Source organism: Poromitra crassiceps (assembly GCF_964638095.1).
Source record: "Poromitra crassiceps genome assembly, chromosome: 7".
NCBI classification, from domain to species: Eukaryota; Metazoa; Chordata; class Actinopteri; order Beryciformes; family Melamphaidae; genus Poromitra; species Poromitra crassiceps.
The window spans coordinates 46,317,871-46,341,458 of NC_139628.1; the positions used below are offsets into that span (position 1 = coordinate 46,317,871).

General features: G+C 43.9%; 1 protein-coding gene and 1 pseudogene across 2 annotated transcripts in view; one reads left to right on the forward strand and one right to left on the reverse strand.

The window, feature by feature from the left end:
• Nucleotides 1–3,050: 3,050 nt before the first annotated feature.
• pde5ab (phosphodiesterase 5A, cGMP-specific, b) overlaps nt 3,051–23,588 on the forward strand; it is an 84,264-nt gene continuing 63,726 nt past the window's right edge. Inside the window, exon 1 of the mRNA XM_083640530.1 lies at nt 3,051–3,171. Within this exon, the coding sequence (XP_083496656.1) occupies nt 3,056–3,171 (116 nt within the window). The 5' untranslated portion in view covers nt 3,051–3,055. The remainder of the gene's footprint in view (nt 3,172–23,588) is intronic.
• LOC310780241 (pyruvate kinase PKM pseudogene) lies at nt 19,947–23,353 on the reverse strand (annotated as a pseudogene). The gene is made up of 2 exons: nt 23,294–23,353; nt 19,947–21,536 (listed from the first exon to the last, which is right to left on the reverse strand). The product of its transcript is annotated as a pyruvate kinase PKM pseudogene (transcript).

Here is a 23,588-nt window from a genome sequence, read left to right on the forward strand (position 1 = left end):
CATTTGAAATGTAAACTTTGGAAACACTGTGACCATGACTGGGAATTGGCTCTCCGGCAGTGATACTCAACCCAAGGCTCTAGAGTCACTTTATGGTAGTTGTGGCTCTTTTAAGTCCTACTTAAAATAAATAAATAAATAAAAATCTAAACAAATAAAAGGAGGAAAGGGACTTTTTTGGATTGTGGCTATAAAGATTTTTTTTTGTATCTAGAAACGTGATATGCAACATTTTTCGTTCAGAAACATGATATTCTACTATTAATGCTTCTCTGAGGGTATAATTCATAAAGGAAAGGGTGTGTGTGGGGGTGCTTGGTGGTGGTCTCCCAAGGGACCCCCAGTGACCATCTGCTGGTAAGGTAACACCACCAGCATCGGGGGCGAGATGGGAACACTGGACACCCAAAAAACCACAGAGGCCGAAAGCTATTAGACATCATCAATAAAATAAAATAAAAGCATAAGCTCTCTGAGCCGTTTTATTGACATGCTGATTGAAAAGCTAATTATCACGATTTTGTATTGCTTTTGGATGTGAATAGTGACTGATGGTTCAAGTTGGATTTGTAAAGAATTAGCCTTCACAAAGGTTCATGTTGGAAATGAATGTATTTCAGTTGGAATATTTGAATGTCACACTGTGCTGTGGAGCAAGTGCAGAGTTCAGCTAAACAGACAAATCATGTCTTTTTAAGTCAACTTGGCATCTCAGGGCTTGTGGAGACTTGGATTACACCAGGTGACCAGTATGGAAGATGTTATGTTTTTTTTTCTGTCACAACCCCCCCCCCCCACACACACACACACGTTTTTGCTTGTGACCCTGTTCACACTCAGCAGACAGCTCTACTTGCCTGAGGCGGCCAGTCTCCATTTCTCCAAACTGGGACCGCGCCGGCTGCATTCTACTGCATGTAGTACACTGACTGTAAGTACCTCATACAACCCCATCAAAAATCTGAACTATCCCTTTAACATTTTTTAGGTCATGTTCATTTGACGTTTTCAAATTTGTGGTGGAGGCACGTCTTTTTTTTACGTTGTGTTTATTGGATTTTCGTGACTGCGAACATGAACTGCCATGTGACCATGTTGCAATAAAACATGCACTTGTCTCAAAATGTGTCATTAGAATGAAGAAGGACCAGTATTGATCAATTATACATAAATATGTAATCAATCAAACTGCATCATATCACACACTGATGTATCAGCAAACTAACTGACTCAATACTCTACTCTAAGGCCTATAAGTAAGTTGTTTGATCCTCACAGTTAATAAGCGCCTTGTTTGTGTCTACAGCTTATTGGAGTGTGAGAAAGCTTCCTGGGGAATCTCACGACTGCAGATGTGTCCTTGAATAAACGAGAAACATCTCTTATGGTTTATTATTCCCCGAAGATCACAGACATTCACTGTGCTGTAAACAAACAGGCCCAGTTCCACGCAAGTGGCGGATATGACTTTCAGAGAGCTGCAGAGAGGGAGATGCCAAAGACAATTTCCTATAACATTCCATAGGGACGGCCAGCCTGTCTGATACTGCTATAGTGACTTACAGTGTGTTTATCAGGACTTTGGCTTACTTTATCCTGTGGTATTCATATTCCTTGGCTGTTTCTAAAATGTATTTTATCATGATTATAGTTATTCCTTTAGGGAGAGAAGGGAACAGAGCGCCGGACCTTTGCCAACAATTACTCTAATATTCCTATAAAGCGAGTTTATGGTGACCTACTATAGATAGTCAAAAAATTTTTATCTATAGTATTCCACTAATGTTCCTTTAAGGGTATTTTATTGTCCTATATTATTTGCCATTCTAGAATGTATTGTAGGATTATTTATGGCAGGATTAGAGGCTATACTGCTATTTTTCTTAGGGAAGAGAAAGAGAACGAGAGAGACTGAGAGAGACCGACCGACCCTGACAATCACTACATTAGCTTATTTCTCATAATGTTCCTATAGTATTTTATTTTTAACCTCATTTTAATTTCCTGTTATCTTACACATAAATGGACAAGCATTATGTATATATCTCTGTTTCCAATTTCTTGGCCACCGTTGGCCTGACAGCGTTTACATTTGACGCGGGTAGCGGTCCCGCGCAGACAGTGACAGGGCCATTTTAATCACACCATTATGGCAAATTAAATTACCAAAAACGACCAATTAGTGGTAGCACTACCCACAGCAGCCATCAGCTGGCACGCACGCATGCACACACACACACACACACACACACACACACACACACACACACACACTGAGTGATTGCATGCTCCAACGGCTATCAGCACTAGTTAGCCTACATACTCCTATTGGAATTCTTAGGTGTCACAATTATATTCTGAATATAATATAGGCTATCTAATATTCCTAATAGGCTATTGCCCCCCTGCCCCACTTAGGCTACTCATTTAGTATTTCCAAGGGTATTACTATATTGTTATGATATTCCTCGGGGGACTTACGTTTTTTGTAGGTTATTCCATTATTTCGTCTCTTATGGTATCACAGCCATATTTCTTTCGTGACAGACAGTTTTGCTGAGAGAGACAGAGAGAGTCCCTGACAATAGACCCTTTTCACGGGGGGCCATTTTGTGTCGAAAAGGCAGGGTAAACACAGGTGCAAGCAAAACACTAATGAGGGTTTCCAACTTCCATGATTGGAATTTGGAAAACTTCATTAGCGTTGCTTGCCTTGCACCTGTGTTTACCCTGCCTTTTCGACACAAAATGGCCCCTGTGAAAAGGGTCTATCACTACTGTACCTACGCGCTGAGTAGTCAGTCCCCCCCCCCCCCCCTCTCTCTCTCTCTCGCTTCACCATGTCGGAAGCGCACAGTCACCGCGTTGGTTGGGATCAGAGCGCCGCACCGAGCGGGCTGGAGACGCGCTCTGCTCTGAACACACACACACCTCTCCTCTCCTCTGTCGACATTTCTGTCGCGTCCTCCCTGTGTGTGCTTCCTACTGCACATTGCGCCTGTGTGTTTAGATGTAGACACAAGTATTTAGGGGCAAAGTCGGGGGGAGACTCTTCATGCTTGTTGTCGCCATGGACGACTGCTATTATTCCCCAGAAAGCGAGAGGATGGAAGCGTGGCTGGACGACCACACGGACTTCACCCACTCCTACTTTGTCAGGAAGGCGTCAAGGTAACGAGAGAGGGGGGGGGCTCGTTAAACCAGATTTATTGTTGTTTATCTGCGGCGTTGTGTCTGTGCGCGCGTGTGTGCCATAGGGCTTCTCTGCAATAAGCCTTGTCGTCATTTTTGGGGTCGAAATGATGTAATTTAAATAATGCATAAGGATGGCTGCTTTCACTTCCTTATTTATTTTACTTTCCATACCTCCTGTTTGCAGTGACATCAGTGGTTCTCAACCTTTTTCATATCAAGGACCCTAGTCCACATTAGAGTCACACACACCCCCATTTGACGAGAATGTGTGTCAGGTCACTCAGAACCAAATCTGAGAATGTTTTTGCTGTGAGATATGATTTTGAACTCCATGACTGAGATAACACACTAACAGTGAAACTTGATGATCAAAATAGTCACATCTGCTACGTAACACGTTCTATAATTGTTCCAAGTAATGAAATAATGCACTTAAACATTGATCGATTTGCTGGCGACCCCCTGGGATGCCCTCAAGGACCCCTGGTCCCCAGATCCCGCGTTGAGAACCACTGATAGGCTATGTGCTTACACCCTCTCAGATGGGGCAAATTCTCATCAAATGCGTGGACGTCAGATATTATGGAAAAGTACACACATTCTTTACTTAATAGAAGTACAGTTTACTTGTGTTAAAAAAGACTGGTAAAATACTTATTCAACTAGTTTACTCAAGTAAAAGTAAAAAAATACAGGCTCCGAAATGTAAGTCCTGTGGGCCTCAGCCGCACAATCGTCAGCACCGTCTGTATGTCTGTCTGTCTGTTTGTCTGTCCTGTGGGACTGATGCCATGCCCAGCCCCAAGCGATGATTGGTGGCCAGAGTGATGGATGTCATTGTCATCATTGTCGAGTGGTGACTGATGTCATATTAGTAAACAAACACAATCCATCAACTGAGCATGCAAACACCACCGACTGATGATGTCATACCCACTGATGTCATGGACATTGTGACATTTTAAGTGATGTCATAAACATTGTGACATCATCAGTGATGTCATATAGCCTACTATGTCATCAGTGATTTATGACAGACACTGAATTCTCTCACCAGGGTATGACCCCCCCCCCCCAAAGGGGACCTGAAGATTGAGTGAGTGTTGATGAGTGTTTATGTCCCTTCTCAGCCTGCCCCCATAGGTTGGAGCAGGGATTGCAGTGACTCACTCTCCCATATGGAATTATAATAGAATCTATATTCAAGAGGGTGTTCAAGAAATTTGAGAGCATTATTTATCAATTTCACGTTCATATTTTCGACCCTTGGACTCAAAAAGCCCCTGCGTGTGCTCAGATTTACTCTGCTTGTCCTCAAACTATACGCTCGCGCTCAAAACTTTACACTCGCGCTCAAAACTTTACGCTCGCGCTCAAAACTTTTCTTTATGGACAGATTTCATGCACTCACATTCAAATATCATGTCCTCGGACTTCGATTTTGTCTGCTTGTGCTCTCAGTCTATGCTCCCATTCAAATTGAGTGTGCTCTCTCTTGGAATTTCTCCTCTTGGATTTTCTCTTTGCTCTTGGATTTAGAGCGAAACATCAGTATCAAAAAGATAAACCAATAGAAAGCCAGTATAATGTTGACCAATCAAATATCCCTGGGTGGTTTCTGGGTGCATTTGTTTTAGTTTTAGGCTGTCCCGTGTGGGCGGTTTTCTAAACTCCAGTAGGTGGCGGTAATGCACATACATATGTTTGCCAACCGCCATCAAACTCCAAAAAAGAAGAAGAAGAAGGTTTTTTCTACCAACACGCAAACAGTTCATGTTAGCAGGTATCGTTACATTTGTTTATAGTCACGTTATTAGTGTTTAGACATTTGGTAGATGTGGTTTTTAATCGCTATAGTATGACTAGCTCTATAGCCTGGTTGAAACAGGACACCCGGTTTAACGCTATCAGGTTATCAATGTGTTTTACTGTCAATGGTATTTACTGTCGATACTGGCTAACGCAAGACCAGCGATTAATGTTAGTTAGTCGGTATTTTGAGTGTTTATTTTATGTTTCATCGTGGCATTCCTGTTCACTAACGTTACAATTGCTAGCTTTAACGTTAGCTATTGTTAGCTAACTAGTCGTAAACATTAGCTTGCTACCTCCGATTGGAACTGTCTTTCGGCTAGCTATGCTAACCTAGAAAGAGGTCTTTCTCTTTCTAGGTTAGCATAGCTATTAGTTGGCATGCTTTATCAAGGTGAATGCGCTGGGCAATGTTACCATCCATGGCATAATGTGTTGATAAATTATACTGTCGATCGATGGTTCAACCAGCAAATGCATGAGGCCAGACATTAATGTTCGTTTATTACAGTCGGGCCGCCGGTGGCATTTTGTTAGCTAGCGGTATACTCTCATGAGGCATTCCTGTTGTTAGCTACAAGCTCACGTTCTTTTCATTAGTTTTGTTAAACTAACAAGAGCAATGCCGATTGCCGAATCACTTATGTGGCAAACACATGCATTTAAATCCCTTATGTAACTTTCCTAACGACGTTAAATGAGCCACTAGCCAGCTCGGTTCAGGGCTTTATGTATCACGTTAACGTTAAGCCTAGCTTAGCCTGATCGTTACGCGATACACTTATCGTAATGCTATGACATATTATCAGAGCCATTCATAAATCCATCTGGTTATTTGGCATCACTACTGTAACGGACTGTTCAGTGTTGTGATCTATTTGCGTTTGTATGTGAGGCTCTGTTTAGTGTTCACTCAAGGGTTGTTGTGGTCCTGCTGTGGTATTCGGATAATAAAGTCAAGCCTTTTATAACGTTACAGCCTGACTACCGTTTATTTTCTTAACAAAGTGTGAATAGGCGGACCCGAATACACGGCTACATTGGTATCAGCGTTGGGATTATTCACAGTTTTGTTTATTTGTGACGTTAAAGTGCGGAGGAGCCGTGTTAGTGCATTTAGCTTAGCTGCAACAGTATAGCCAGACTGTTCAACACTGAACAGTCTGTTACAATACTAATTTGATTGTTGATTGTGTGTGTGTGTGTGTGTGTGTGTGTGTGTGTGTGTGTGTGTGTGTGTGTGTGTGTGTGTGTGTGTGTGTGTGTGTGTGTGTGTGTGTGTGTGTGTGTGTGTGTGTGTGTGTGAGAGAGAGAGAGAGAGAGCAGATCTAGGTTTTTCTGTCATCTGTCTGTCTGACTGAGGAGCCCAGATCAGAAACGCCATCGAGCAACGACCTCTGAATAATGTAAGTTATGCTATCCTTCAAATGTAAATATAGGGGACTGGTAACTGTAGTAGTTTTTATTAAGTTTACACAAATACACATTCCATCCTAAAAGTATAAATTCCATCGCTACATGTAGGTGTGTTTGCATAGCACATTTTTTAAATCAGATTTCCACAGAGAGGAACATATTAATCTACTAGGAATCTCGCGATTCCAAGGCTCGCCCGCTGCGCAGCTTCGCCCACGCTGCTGGCTGGCCTGCAGCTCGCATGCGCAGCTCAGCCACTGCGTGGCCTCGCCCACCCTGCAGCTCGACCACTGTATGGGCTCACCTGCTCTTATGACATCACTGATGATGTCACAACTTCATCGCTGATGGCATCACAATTGCTCTTATGGCATCACTGATGATGTCACAACTTCACATCTGATGACATCAACAGTCTTATGACATCATCGGTGATGGGGGAATTGAAACAGGGAAACAACAAACATTGCCCACATGTTCCCTTTTATAGATAATAAGATAGATAGATAGATAGATAGATAGATAGATAGATAGATAGATAGATAGATAGATAGATAGACTGATGGATCATCACTGACAGTCCTGGAAAATGATCTAGAAAAGAACCCTGAAGTAGAGAGTCACTAACTCCACCCTCCTCTCTCCTCCCAGTTCGAGTACGGCCGGACTCCCAGCCTGAGGACGTCAACATGAACAGCTGATCTTCCTCATGTCCACTGAAGCGTCCCAAAACGTCACTGCAAGAACAGCGTCATTCACCAACGCCACTTCACCAGGACGCATTGACACCGCCTCCTCCTCCACTCCGGACCCCTCTGGAGCCCGACCCTCCTGGCGAGACCGGGACAGCGCGCGCGCATGCATGCATGCATGCATGCAGTCAGCTGAACGCAGCCAGGACGCTGTGGGCTCCCAGCCTTCTCCTCGAGGCCTGATGGCCGTCTGCACAAGCCACACAACAGCTCTGGGGCTGGTAAGCAGTGCTGGAAGCATTGTAATAGACTAACTGTCCATTAATCTCCTTATCAGGCACCCAGAAGTAACAGGACTAATTTTAGTGTTTTCTTCCAATTTGGGCCAGTAGGCTAGTGTCGGCCAAATTGGAATTTTTTGTATTTTCATTCCTTTCATTCCTTTCATGTTTTTTGTCCTGTCTAGTGTGTCTCCTGTTTCCTGCAATCAGCATAATTATATTTTATATATATATATTTATATTTTATTACCCATAGGTTCCCCAAGGTATTAACTTGCCCAAACTAATCTTTTACGGCCTAGTGGTGTGCTGTGCTTCGACCCCTGAACAGATGGGTGAAATGATTTGGCTTGACGTGCTTTAGCCTATCTCTTAGACCAGTGGTTCTCAACTGGTGTAGCCTCAGGACCCACTATTTTCCTTGTCATGAAGTCGCGACCCAAGTTTCAGATTTTTTTTTAAACCACTCAAATTTATTGCACAAAAAATAGCGCATTAATTTAATACACAATGCCTTCATGCACTGTTATAAACCTCAAATGAACAAAAAAGTGCAACAGAAGTGCAACTAGGGCTAAAAACCAATTGAAATAAGGCAGACTTGAATTACAGGCCTATATGTTTTTAAATTTAAACAAGTCAAACTGGTCATGCTCAGAAAGTCTTATTTGAACTGTATGAAATATGAAATAAAAGGCAGACTTATCTTGAATTACATGCCTATATGTTTTTAAACAAGTTAATAATAATAATAATAATAATAATAATAATAACAAGTTAACCTGGTCATGCTAATCCAGTTTCAATAGTCTGAATTTAACTAATATGAAATAAAAAGGAATCACAGGCAGGCTATATGCTTTTTAGTTAAACTGGTCATAACTTTTAATTAAACTGGGGCCATGCTAATCCAGTTTCAATCATCTGAATTGAACTAAAATTAAATATGAAATGAAAAGGCAGACTTAAAAAAAAAAAAAAAAATTGGCCAATGTCCACGACCCAATCAAAACGGCGTCGTGACCCACCAGTTGAGAAACGCTGTCTTAGACGGTCTTGAATTGTGTGGTTTGGTTTTACCCATGTTAAATTATGAGCTTGATCTTATGCATGTGTGCCCAAATGTTTGCTGAATTGCAGTGTCCTCTGGAATGGAGTGTAATATGAAACTGGCCTAACAAGTATTGGTTGTGGCAGTTTGATCTAGTGGGACAAGCTACTGGGAAGAGGGGAGCTGATTTAATCTGCAGAAAACAAAGTATTTTGTATGTTAATGATTTATTCCTAAACTAAATGTTAATAAATGGAAATGTATAAAGTTTACTCCGTCTCTGTGTGTGTGTCTTGGGGATTGAAATAGGTGGTGTCAATTCAAGTGGGCCAGTTGCCCCAGAAATTGTTCAAGTGTGACAAATACATTTCAAATGTGCAATACTTATTGCACTTTTATTTTATTTCATTCTGTTCAGTTGCGCTTAAATTTTGTTTTAGTCTTCAGTGATACAGTTGCACTTTGAATCCTTTTGGGCAAATACGGTTATAATAATACATTTGAATGAAATTTGTGAATGACAGTTTTGAGTCAATTTGTCCACTGTTATTTTCTTCTTCTGGCGTTTGTTCTTAGACTTTCAGCTCCGTTGAGGCGAGCCAGACCACTGTGTCATCGTCCAGGGCAATTAAGCCATGATCACCGTTTGGTGGCCGGTGTTTTGGGCAGCTATTCATTATGTGCTCCACAGTCAGTGATGGGTCCCCACATTCACACTGGGCGCTGTCCGCGAGGCCCCACCTCAGCATGTCTGCCCCGAAACGCCCCACGCCTGTCCTCAGGCGGTTGAGAGTCGACCATTGGTTTCGGGGCAGGTGCTGGCCAGGAACGTCCGTGGGGTCCTTGATGTAGCGGTGGAGCCTAGATGGTTCGGCTGACGTCCACTGGTCCCTCCATCTTGCCTTGACCCATGAGGGCTTAGGGATGTCGGCTGGTGTTATCAATATAATGTGATGTACATATTATTACACTACAAGGGTGGCACACAGCAAGTTGTACTTTCAGCTCTGTTAAAATGTTTAGTACATTATGTATACTAGAGTATTGCAATATATCGCATTCTGCATTTTTTTATTGAGTGCTTCAGAATGTTATTGCTGTTTGATGTCAGAATATTTTTTGTAAAGCCTGTGTGTATCTGAGCAGTTCCCAAATGATGGGAGAGTACATGAGTTGCCTACACAGTATATGGCAAGAGGAAAGATTCAGAGGGACAAATGCTGTTGTGCTAGCAAGTGCTATTGAACACTAACCAGTAGTTTTATGCTTTTATGCACCTGGATTTTAACTGTCAAATATAAGTGTTGGGTAGGTTATAGAACTTTTCACTGTAATTCTGTTGCTTAACAGTTTCTTTGGATACAGTGGTTCTCAAACCTTTTCACGTCAAGGACGCCTAAACGGACACAAATTAGACCATGGATCCCCCATTTGATAAGATTTTGGCCCAGGGTCCCCCATCTGATAGGATTTTTGCTTTTAAATGGTTTAGTACAGAAACGGAAGCCCTTGACCAAAAGTCATTCAAGTCATCAAATTATGTCACTGTTACTTATGGAAATTGTTATAGTGAAAATAAATTATCCCCCGTTTTGCTGGGGACCCCCTGCAAACCCCTCAAGGATCCCTGGGGATCCCCAGAGCCCACTGAGAACTACTTGGATAGAGGAAGACTACAGGATTGGTGACTGGTCTGCATTTGAATGTACAATTTACCTTTGTGCTATTCAATATAAACACCACTATACCAGTCTAGCAGAAAGGGCCCTCAGATTTTGAGATACACCCCTACCCGAGGTAGAACAAAACCCAACAATGATTTTCTTATATTTAGGGTCTCCCATTAATTAAATTGATTGTCACGGGGGGACTTTTTGTTGGTGTTGTTCTTTAGAACTACCCCAATCCTACTTCACCAAATAGTCAAATGATTTACCTAAAACAAAAATTGAATTATAGTCCTGTAAACATAGCTTTAGTTTAGGCGGAAATTGTACTTTGTGGTGATAGGAACATAGGACTCCATCACTTTTCTCTCATTTATCAGAAAAACAGAAATCCCTAAAAAATAGACCATTACTTCATTGTCTAGGGTGCTATTGAACACTAACCAGGATGGACCCATCACAGACTGTGGAGCACATAATGAATAGCTGCCCAAAACACTGGCCACCAAACGGTGATCATGGCTTAATTGCCCTGGACGATGACACAGTGGTCTGGCTCGCCTCAACGGAGCTGAAAGTCTATCCTGGTCCATCTAACCAGGATGGAGATATCTGGTAGTTTTATTGCACATTAGATTTCTTTAGACATAGGCCTACTACCTCTTCTCTGAAACAGTGAAATTATGTAATTCCAAATGGGGGATAAGTGGCATAATAGCCTATAAGTTAAGAATGCTCACTCTGATGGTCATCATATTTGGAAAGGGAAATACCAGGTGGCTGAACTACATCACCAAATAGTCAGAATGTGGGTAACCCAATAAAATAAAGTTAATGTACATTTTGCAAGTTTTATTGAAACTGGAACATTAATCCAAACTATATAAATCAGTAGTATCTCCTGTCTTGACATGACAAAATAATACAATTATAATAGTAATAATAATACATTTGTTTTATGGTAGCCCCAAATCTCAGTGCTTCATTTCATTTCATAAACAGAAACGGACTAGAAAACAAATTAACCAAGCAAAAACAAAACAGACGAATAAAAAGTGGCTGCTCATTTGATCTGGTATATGGACACTTGTTTCCCATCCCTTGCCGATAGGAATGTCTCTGTCAATGTACCTACTGATTGTAAAGCGCTTTGGATAAAAGCACTATATAAATGCAGGCCATTTACCACTTACCATAACAAGGGTTTGGGCATGTGACTGTGACACACCATATCGCTGTCTGATACATTGCTCTTTGGACATGTTGTTCAAATGCATCCTCTGTTGGTGGCAGATTTGCAGAGACTGTTTTTTTTTTTTTGGGGGGGGGGGGGGGGGGGGAGGGACAGTGCATATTAATGAACAGTACAAACAGTACATGTAAATATGCCAGATTATAGCCTGAAGGCTAGTTTCCGTCTGCAGTCCCTTGGCCGGTTGATGCAACCCAGAAAACAAGCACAGTGACAGAGAAAACTCATAAAATACATGGGAAATATACAATCCTAGCAATACAGTACAATTAGTAAAGAGAGAGAAGAGGAAAATTCAATTATTAATGGTGAAAGGTAATACAAGTGTGAGCATCCTGCAAGGTCACACATGGTCGCAGGACTGGTTCAGTCTCAGCCACGCTTTTAGATGGCCCTTGAAGGTGACCAGACTGGAGCTTTCCCTTATGGAAGGGGGTAGGCTGTTCCATACCGTGCATCCTCTAAAGGACAGCACATTCTGACCAAACAAGGTTCTTCTTAGTGGAACCTCACAGTCTCCGTTCGTGACGGCTCTGGTGGATCGAGTCGAGTTGGACATTGCTCTGTATTTAATGAAGGTGTTAAGAGGAGGTGGCGCAAGGCCATGAAGGATTTTGTAAATTAGACAAGCGGAGGTGAATTTTTCTGAAATCGTCAAAACTTAGCATGTTGTACTTGGTTAGAATATTGCAGTGGTGGTAAGTGAAAGGTTTTTTTATCCAGAATTTTCAATGCTTTTTTATAGAGTATCTCAATTGGCTTAAGGATTGTTGGGCCTGTCATAGACCAGCTGGTCAAACAGTAGCTCAAATGTGACAGTATCATAGAATGCAGGAACATCATGGCAGCACTATCCGATAAGGAACACCGTATTTGCCTAAAGTTATGTAGATGGGATTTTATTGTTTTCGACACCATTTTAACATGGCTCCTGAAGGAGAGTGGAATCTAGCATAACACCTAAATATTTGAACTCCTTAACAACATTGATTTCCTCAGTTCCTAAGAATACGTTGGAATGTGTAAGAGTTGTAGCTTGCTTCAAGAAAAACATACAAACAGTTTTTTTTGCGTTCAGTAGGAGACAGGACCTGGTGAGCCAGGCCTACACATGGGTCAATGTCAACATGGTTGACAGTGTCGAACGCCCTTTTTAAATCTAAAAATACAGTGCCTACACAGCCCTTTCTATCTAATAGGCTTTTACATTTTTCAATGAGTGTGACCAAGGCAGACTCTGTAGAGTGGTCTGGTCGGAAACTGAACTGCATGGGCTGCAGGGGGGTTTGACTATTACCAAGAAATTCCATTATTTGTTTGGCAATCCATTTTTCATCATTTTAGAGATGATGGGCAAGATGTTGATCGGTCTATAATTATTCAGGTTGGAGCGTCTCCTGCTTTAAAAGTGGGGGTGATTGAGGCCAGTTTCCACGCCCCAGGAACCACCGAGTGCCTAATGGACAGGTTAACAAGGTGCATGATTGGGGACGCCAGCGCCTCCTTGTGTGTTTTCAGAAAGCTGGTGTCGAGACCGTAGACATCCTTGGCTTTTGAATTGTTTAGAGAGCACTGATGATATTGATGACTTCTGTCTCAGAAATGTCTTGGATGCAGAATTGTAGTGGTGGGTTGTCTGCTGTTCTATTTACTGGTCTGTCAGGATGCAGGGATGAGGTGAACTGTTTAGAAATGTCTTCGATGGATTTTATAAAAAAAAAATGTAATTCCTGTGCCAGGATAACAGGGTCTCGGCACAAGCTGGTTGTAAATTTTTAATTCCAGGCCTTTGATATCCTTCTTGTATTGTCTCCCTGTTAATTTGTTTATGTTCTGCCATATTTTCTTACTATTCCCCGTTCACAATAATTTGAATCCAAAAGTTTGCTTTGGCCTTTCGCAGCTCCAGTGTCACTTTATTTCTGGCTGTTGTAAAGTTGTACCTGTCGATGCTTAATCCAGATTTAATGGATTTTTTTAAGTTGATTTTGTTGATGCATTTATGAAACTCAGTCCATCCAAGTTTGTGCACATCAGTCCATTTTCCTTTTTTCCGTAAAGCACTACTTAACTTATAGGCTATTATGCCACTTAACCCCCATTAGGAATGACCTAATTTGACTGTTCAGAGAATAGGTAGGCCTATGTCTAAAGGAATCTCATTTGCAATAGAACTGTGCCAGATATCTCCATAAAACTACTGGTTAGTGTTCAATAGCACTTGCTAGCACAACAGCATTTGTCCCTCTGAATCTTTCCTCTTGCCATATACTGTAGGCAACTCATGTACTCTCCCATCATTTGGGAACTGCTCAGATACACACAGGCTTTACAAAAAATATTCTGACATCAAACAGCAATAACATTCTGAAGCACTCAATAAAAAAATGCAGAATGCGATATATTGCAATACTCTAGTATACATAATGTACTAAACATTTTAACAGAGCTGAAAGTACAACTTGCTGTGTGCCACCCTTGTAGTGTAATAATATGTACATCACATTATATTGATAACACCAGCCGACATCCCTAAGCCCTCATGGGTCAAGGCAAGATGGAGGGACCAGTGGACGTCAGCCGAACCATCTAGGGTCCACCGCTACATCAAGGACCCCACGGACGTTCCTGGCCAGCACCTGCCCCGAAACCAATATGTCGACTCTCAACCGCCTGAGGACAGGCATGGGGCGTTTCGGGGCAGACATGCTGAGGTGGGGCCTCGCGGACAGCGCCCAGTGTGAATGTGGGGACCCATCACAGACTGTGGAGCACATAATGAATAGCTGCCCAAAACACCGGCCACCAAACGGTGATCATGGCTTAATTGCCCTGGACGATGACACAGTGGTCTGGCTCGCCTCAACGGAGCTGAAAGTCTAAGAACAAACGCCAGAAGAAGAAAATAACAGTGGACAAATTGACTCAAAACTGTCATTCACAAATTTCATTCAAATGTATTATTATAACCGTATTTGCCCAAAAGGATTCAAAGTGCAACTGTATCACTGAAGACTAAAACAAAATTTAAGCGCAACTGAACAGAATGAAATAAAATAAAAGTGCAATAAGTATTGCACATTTGAAATGTATTTGTCACACTTGAACAATTTCTGGGGCAACTGGCCCACTTGAATTGACACCACCTATTTCAATCCCCAAGACACACACACAGAGACGGAGTAAACTTTATACATTTCCATTTATTAACATTTAGTTTAGGAATAAATCATTAACATACAAAATACTGTTTTCTGCAGATTAAATCAGCTCCCCTCTTCCCAGTAGCTTGTCCCACTAGATCAAACTGCCACAACCAATACTTGTTAGGCCAGTTTCATATTACACTCCATTCCAGAGGACACTGCAATTCAGCAAACATTTGGGCACACATGCATAAGATCAAGCTCATAATTTAACAACATGGGTAAAACCAAACCACACCACACAATTCAAGACCGTCTAAGAGATAGGCTAAAGCACGTCAAGCCAAATCATTTCACCCATCTGTTCAGGGGTCGAAGCACAGCACACCACTAGGCCGTAAAAGATTAGTTTAGTTAGTTAATACCTTGGGGAACCTATGGGTAATAAAATATAAATATATATATATAAAATATAATTATGCTGATTGCAGGAAACAGGAGACACCCTAGACAGGACAAAAAACATGAAAGGAATGAAAATACAAAAAATTCCAATATGGCCGACACTAGCCTACTGGCCCAAATTGGAAGAAAACACTAAAATTAGTCCCGTTACTTCTGGGTGCCTGATAAGGAGATTAATGGACAGTTAGTCTATTACAATGCTTCCAGCACTGCTTACCAGCCCCAGAGCTGTTGTGTGGCTTGTGCAGACGGCCATCAGGCCTCGAGGAGAAGGCTGGGAGCCCACAGCGTCCTGGCTGCGTTCAGCTGACTGCATGCATGCATGCATGCGCGCGCGCTGTCCCGGTCTCGCCAGGAGGGTCGGGCTCCAGAGGGGTCCGGAGTGGAGGAGGAGGCGGCGTCAATGCGTCCTGTGGAAGTGGCGTTGGTGAATGACGCTGTTCTTGCAGTGACGTTTTGGGACGCTTCAGTGGACATGAGGAAGATCAGCTGTTCATGTAGACGTCCTCAGGCTGGGAGTCCGGCCGTACTCGAACTGGGAGGAGAGAGGAGGGTGGAGTTAGTGACTCTCTACTTCAGGGTTCTTTTCTAGAGATCATTTTCCAGGACTGTCAGTGATGATCCATCAGTCTATCTATCTATCTATCTATCTATCTATCTATCTATCTATCTATCTATCTATCTATCTTATTATCTATAAAAGGGAACATGTGGGCAATGTTTGTTGTTTCCTAGACTCAGCCCTCAGTCTTAATCCGTTTCACTCCTGTAAGACTGAGAATATTACTATTTAAATCTTTGCATAACGTTAGGTGGCGCTGTTGGAAACCTTGCATCGGAGAACCAATCATGAGTGTTGTGGGCGGGCCTGCTTTCTGGGCGCAGTGACGCTCATGCAGAACCAGTGTCTCGCAAAACATCGCAGCGTTTGCGGAGAAACATATTAATCACTTAGAAACAAACATAACCTGTTAATAGGACGTGTTTCATCCGGCCCCGGCGGCTAGAGGTCTTTTCCCCAGCGATAAGACAGACTCCCGAGGCTAACGTTACAGAGCCTGCTGATGACTCACAGTAGCAAGCGGACCACTTCCGGGTAGGAAACATTATTGTAAAATAAACAACAGCTATAAATTTTGTTTGGAGCATATCAGCTTCATGCTCTGTGTTAGGACTATGATAAATGGCATTGCCGCTACCAAATAAAATTATAATAATAAATGTAGGCGTGTCTGCTGCCGGCCGTTCTCGCCGGGCTCGGACAGACAGTTTCTGGCAGTGAAATTCCCAGACGTTTGGTGGCGCAGCTCACCAAACCTCTGGGAGCCGAGACTAGTTGTTTCCCTGTTTCAATTACCCCCATCACCGATGATGTCATAAGACTGTTGATGTCATCAGTGATGTCATCAGATGTGAAGTTGTGACATCATCAGTGATGCCATAAGAGCAATTGTGATGCCATCAGCGATGAAGTTGTGACATCATCAGTGATGTCATAAGAGCAGGTGAGCCCATACGGTGGGCGAGGCCACGCAGTGGCTGAGCTGCGCATGCGAGCTGCAGGCCAGCTCGGCAGCCAGCAGCGTGGGCGAGGCCGCGCAGCGGGCGAGCCTTGGAATCGCGAGATTCCTAGTAGATTAATATGTTCCTCTCTGTGGAAATCTGATTTAAAAAATGTGCTATGCAAACACACCTACATGTAGCGATGGAATTTATACTTTTAGGATGGAATGTGTATTTGTGTAAACTTAATAAAAACTACTACAGTTACCAGTCCCCTATATTTACATTTGAAGGATAGCATAACTTACATTATTCAGAGGTCGTTGCTCGATGGCGTTTCTGATCTGGGCTCCTCAGTCAGACAGACAGATGACAGAAAAACCTAGATCTGCTCTCTCTCTCACACACACACACACACACACACACACAATCAACAATCAAATTAGTATTGTAACAGACTGTTCAGTGTTGAACAGTCTGGCTATACTGTTGCAGCTAAGCTAAATGCACTAACACGGCTCCTCCGCACTTTAACGTCACAAATAAACAAAACTGTGAATAATCCCACCGCTGATACCAATGTAGCCGTGTATTCGGGTCCGCCTATTCACACTTTGTTAAGAAAATAAACGGTAGTCAGGCTGTAACGTTATAAAAGGCTTGACTTTATTATCCGAATACCACAGCAGGACCACAACAACCCTTGAGTGAACACTAAACAGAGCCTCACATACAAACGCAAATAGATCACAACACTGAACAGTCCGTTACAGTAGTGATGCCAAATAACCAGATGGATTTATGAATGGCTCTGATAATATGTCATAGCATTACGATAAGTGTATCGCGTAACGATCAGGCTAAGCTAGGCTTAACGTTAACGTGATACATAAAGCCCTGAACCGAGCTGGCTAGTGGCTCATTTAACGTCGTTAGGAAAGTTACATAAGGGATTTAAATGCATGTGTTTGCCACATAAGTGATTCGGCAATCGGCATTGCTCTTGTTAGTTTAACAAAACTAATGAAAAGAACGTGAGCTTGTAGCTAACAACAGGAATGCCTCATGAGAGTATACCGCTAGCTAACAAAATGCCACCGGCGGCCCGACTGTAATAAACGAACATTAATGTCTGGCCTCATGCATTTGCTGGTTGAACCATCGATCGACAGTATAATTTATCAACACATTATGCCATGGATGGTAACATTGCCCAGCGCATTCACCTTGATAAAGCATGCCAACTAATAGCTATGCTAACCTAGAAAGAGAAAGACCTCTTTCTAGGTTAGCATAGCTAGCCGAAAGACAGTTCCAATCGGAGGTAGCAAGCTAATGTTTACGACTAGTTAGCTAACAATAGCTAACGTTAAAGCTAGCAATTGTAACGTTAGTGAACAGGAATGCCACGATGAAACATAAAATAAACACTCAAAATACCGACTAACTAACATTAATCGCTGGTCTTGCGTTAGCCAGTATCGACAGTAAATACCATTGACAGTAAAACACATTGATAACCTGATAGCGTTAAACCGGGTGTCCTGTTTCAACCAGGCTATAGAGCTAGTCATACTATAGCGATTAAAAACCACATCTACCAAATGTCTAAACACTAATAACGTGACTATAAACAAATGTAACGATACCTGCTAACATGAACTGTTTGCGTGTTGGTAGAAAAAACCTTCTTCTTCTTCTTTTTTGGAGTTTGATGGCGGTTGGCAAACATATGTATGTGCATTACCGCCACCTACTGGAGTTTAGAAAACCGCCCACACGGGACAGCCTAAAACTAAAACAAATGCACCCAGAAACCACCCAGGGATATTTGATTGGTCAACATTATACTGGCTTTCTATTGGTTTATCTTTTTGATACTGATGTTTCGCTCTAAATCCAAGAGCAAAGAGAAAATCCAAGAGGAGAAATTCCAAGAGAGAGCACACTCAATTTGAATGGGAGCATAGACTGAGAGCACAAGCAGACAAAATCGAAGTCCGAGGACATGATATTTGAATGTGAGTGCATGAAATCTGTCCATAAAGAAAAGTTTTGAGCGCGAGCGTAAAGTTTTGAGCGCGAGTGTAAAGTTTTGAGCGCGAGCGTATAGTTTGAGGACAAGCAGAGTAAATCTGAGCACACGCAGGGGCTTTTTGAGTCCAAGGGTCGAAAATATGAACGTGAAATTGATAAATAATGCTCTCAAATTTCTTGAACACCCTCTTGAATATAGATTCTATTATAATTCCATACTCCCACAGCACTTTTAATTAGTCCCACATTGGCTTGAATGTTATTTATGAATCTATCCAAAGAGATTTGAGAGATAGGAAAACTTTGACAACCTTCTTTTAAAGGAACACGTCAACATTTTGGGAGATTCACCTATTTGCCATGTTCCCGATAGTAAGACGAGAAGAGAGATGCCCTTCTCTTGTCTGTCTGTGTAGTAGAAAGTAGTGATGTGCCTCTCCTGCTAGTTAGCTTAGCATTGTGCTGGTAGTCCGCCGAACGGGCTAACCTACCCCCATTAAGTCACCAAATACACTTTCCAAGAGGCCCACATGCTCATGCATGTTTTTGTTGTTGTTTTGCGTTATTGTCTAGTTCAGGAGTTTTCAAAGTGTGGCAGTGAGCCTCCCCTGAGAGAACATGCCGCGCCTCCCCCCCCCCCCCCCAATTATTATTGCTATTATTGTTGTATGTTCTTCTCAGGCATAAAAATTAGTTGCAAAAATGTTGTAAACATCTTTGTCTTTATTTTTTAAGATTTTAAAACATCTTTATCCTTCTTGTTTCAAACATCATCACTGCGCACCATGCATGCGCTTTTCATAGTCTCACCCCTTGCGCAAACTTTAATGTGAACAATGAGTCTGTGTCTTTGATGCCCATATACGAGTGATGTGGGGAAACACTGTACACGGAATAAACGCAGATCCTCCTCTACCTGCAGTCTTGACCGGTACCTGCTTTTAATCATGGTCAATGTTGAAAACCTGCACTCACACAGGTATGTTGAGGTGGAGAGGTGGGGGAACTCTGTCTCCACACACTCTGGCAGGGGAGTGTCCTCAGGACCAAACGATGTAAATCCAAACGATAAATAATCAGGGTCATACTTGCTCCGTTCTCTGCTCACACCAGACGCTGTCTCCTCTCTCACTGTTGGTAGGGTACTAAATAACGTTTCATTTTGCTCCACCACAGCGCGCATAGCTGAAGTTGGCTACCAGGGTTTCTTCTTCTTCTCCTGATTTTTTCCTATCGCGTCGCGCCTCCCCTGAAGCTCTCTCGCGCTCCCCCAGGGGAGGCGCGCCTCAGTTTCAAAACCGCTGGTCTAGTTGCTTGCTAAACTGTTTGGGTGTTCAGTCTGTGAGCCAAGGCGGTGGGATGAGTGAGGCGCTTGTGAAGAAGGTTGGATGAAAGTTGAGGAGAAAGCAGAGCAGCCCTGTTTGCTTGTTCATGCCACCAGGACCACACGCATGGTGTTGGTGTGACCGGAGCCGGGCCTCCAGCCTGTCAAGACGATGACAACGTCTCCCTCCTTGAAGAAGCCTCGGGCCTTCCCTGTTTCCATGGCAAATTCGACACACATCTCGACGTCCTGTGCCCACGCGTCGTGGGCGGGCTTGGTGAAGAGGACAGGGAAGATGCCGCGATACAAGTGGGCCTGGCGCGCTGCCTGCGCGTTACGGGTCACGGCGAGGATGGGGGCGCGGGGTCTGTACCTGGAAACCAGGTGGGCGGACCTTCCGGAACCAGTGAGCACAATGATTGCCGAGGCTGAGATCTTAAAGGAGGCCTCAACGGAACCGATAGCGACAGCCTTGGCGGGGTCAGTGGAGTGCAGTGTGGTGCGCTTCAGCTCCTCAAACACCTGCCGATGGAACATGGCCGCCTCGGCCTCTCGTGCGATCATGTGCTGTGTGCGTACTGCCTCCAGGGGGTAGTCTCCCTTGGCGGTCTCTCCACTCAGCATGATACAGTCGGCTCCATCGAGCACGGCGTTGGCTACGTCACTGCCCTCAGCGCGGGTGGGCCTGGGCTTCTTGATCATGCTCTCCAACATCTGTGTGGCACATGTGATTGGCTTGCCGGCTCTGTTGCAGCGACCAATCATCATCTTCTGGGCCAGGAAGACCTTTTCTGTGGGGATCTCAATACCCAGGTCTCCACGGGCAACCATGACGCCATCGCTAGCCTCCATGATCTCGTCAAACCTGCGCACACCCTCGTGGTTCTCGATCTTGCTGATGATCTTGATGTCCCTGCCCTTTTCTCCCAGCACGGCTCTGACAGCGTGGACGTCTGCCGCCTTACGGATGAAGGAGGCAAAGACCATGTCGACTCCCTGCGCCAGGCCAAACTGCAGGTCCTCAATGTCCTTTTCTGAAACAGCGGGCAGGTCCACCGCGGCACCGGGGAGGTTCACTCCCTTCTTACTGCCCAGAGTGCCGCCGTTCTCGATCTCACACATCAGGAAATCGGAGCCAATCTCCTTGACCTGCAGGGACATGAGCCCGTCGTCAATGTAGATCTTGCTGCCAAGTTCCACCACCTTGGTGATGTTCTTGTAGTCCAGCCAGAGGATCTCATCACTACAGTTGTCCTCGTAGGCATCGTCCAGGGTGAGCTTGATCATGTTGCCCTTCATCAGCTCCACCTCGGCTGTGCCGCTCCCCTTGATGAGTCCCGTCCTGATCTCCGGGCCCTTGGTGTCCAGGGCGATGCCCACGGGTCGGTAGTGGATGCTGCCAGGCTCAAAGCTCTCACAGGCCTCACGGATGTTCACGATGGTCTCTGCGTGGTACTCGTGTGTGCCATGGGAGAAGTTCAAGCGTGCAATGTTCATCCCAGACTTGATCATCTCCTTCAACATCTCCACAGAGCGGGAGACTGGCCCGATGGTACAGATGATGCCGGTGTGGCGTGCGGCAGAGGGGGCGGAGTCGATGTCCAGCAGGCACAAGTATTCCAGGAAAGTGTCGGCCATGGCCGCCTTGAGCTGTTGCTTCTGGATAAATGCAGAGTTCATGTCTCTAGACTTTAGCTGAGCCTGCAGCTGAACTTATCATGCTGAACTACTGCATCAGTGATGTCACTTGAGCAATTGTGATGTCATCGGTGATGATGTCATCAATGGTGATGTTATCAGTGATGTCACTCGAGCAATTGGTGATGCCCTTAGTGATGATGTCATCAGCGATGCCACTTGAGCAATTGTGACATACGTACTTTATTAACGGCAGCCATTTCCTCTTCTCTTTCTCATCGCAAGGAAAGCGGTAGAATGACAGTTGAATCGTTTTTTTTGGTCTCGTATCTATTCAAACAATATGGACACAGCACTGCGGCATATTGACAACGCAGAGAGGCTTGGCGCTTGGACCCGGACGTCGTATTGTCGGGAGGTCATATGTCACAGCTTCGCAAGAGAATTAGTGTGATATGGCTTTTACACAAAAAATGTGCACTGATGTGTGAAAGCTGGTGTGAAAGCTGGTGCTGATGAGAGAGACAGACGTTACTTCATCAGGCTAAAGTAACTAGCCTGTTTCTAAAATGTAAGGAGTAGAAAGTGCATATATTTGGGTTAAAATGTAGGGAGTAAAGGTAAAAAGTTGTCAGAAAAATAAATATTTGGTACAATTCCTGAAAATCCTACTAAAGTACAGTAACAAAGTATTTGTACTTAGTTACTTCCCATCTCTGGTGGAGGTAGGGGAGGTGTTTCTTGCTTGACTTGCAGGTACCTACATTGTTAACCGCCTCCTGCAACCTTTGGATTTGACAGTGTTTTCTCTACTCTGCACCATCCACTTCCCAATCAGTACAGAGTTACAGGTGTGTGTGTGTGTGTGTGTGTGTGTGTGTGTGTGTGTGTGTGTGTGTGTGTGTGTGTCTGTGTGTGTGTCTGTGTGTGTGTGTGTGTGTGTGTGTGTGTGTGTGTGTGTGTGTGTGTGTGTGTCTGTGTGTGTGTGTGTGTGTGTTACACAGGGGCCCTTTTAATCATTAACTTTTACTGCTGCCGATGATTGGGTCTAATTCTCCTTTTGAACAGCTCCTCGTGTTTGTGTGTGTGTGTGTGTGTGTGTGTGTGTGTGTTTTGAAGAGCTCCTCGGTTTGTGTTTGTGTGTGTGTTTGTGTGCGTGTGTGTGCGCGTGTGCGTGCATGTGTTTGTGTGTGTGTGTGCGTGTGTGTGCGTGTGTGTGTGCGTGTGTGTGTGTGTGTGTGTTTTGAACAGCTCCTCTGTGATAATCACACAGCCGTTCTTCCTGCACTGCAAATGAAATGAGCCGACCTGTTTTTCTCCTTTTCAGCCTAACATTTGAACATCGTCCTCTCTGCATGGAATAGAAACCAAACCCCATGAGAACAAATTACTTACAAATGACAAATTACGTTAATCTGAAATTACTTCCTTTTGCGATATCTATTCATTTACGCCGGAATTGCTGGTGGTATTTGGCTCTTTCTCCATGTAAGGAGTCTGGCAGTGTATCCTCAGGGCATTCTGACTTGGTGTGTGTTTATTTCAGTGAAGTACTCAGACCCATTTATCCACTTAAAGTACCCCGGGCCCGGTGACTTAACAAAGTTTCCTTTCCACCGGGCCTTAGCGGCAAACAGAATCTATCTCAGCCTCCATCTTTGTCTCAAGAGTCTTTTCCATCAAAAGCGAGGGCGCGTTGTCACAAGTCGCTATAGGACGCCATGTGTTTCTCCACTGGCTCTCCCTCTCCTGCTGCTTTTGAGTTTTGAGTGCACCACGGAGAAAATCAGATGCTTGCTTGGCTCCGCCCACACAAGAGGTTTTGCACACGACACCGGCCATTCTTCAATCAGCTGTTTCTGGTTGAGAGGCATGTCTTAGAGAGGTATTGATTCAGGCAGCACCTCTCCCCTGGATACATTAGGGCCCACTCTGTGGGGAGGCGCGCGCACACACACGCACACACATGCACACACACACACACACACACACACACACACACACACACACACACACAAAGGAGTCTCTTATACTTGGCGAGATAACATTCCCATTCTGCTCCGGCCATCGCTCTCCAGATTGTATACGCCTGGCTGTGGGCCCACGTTA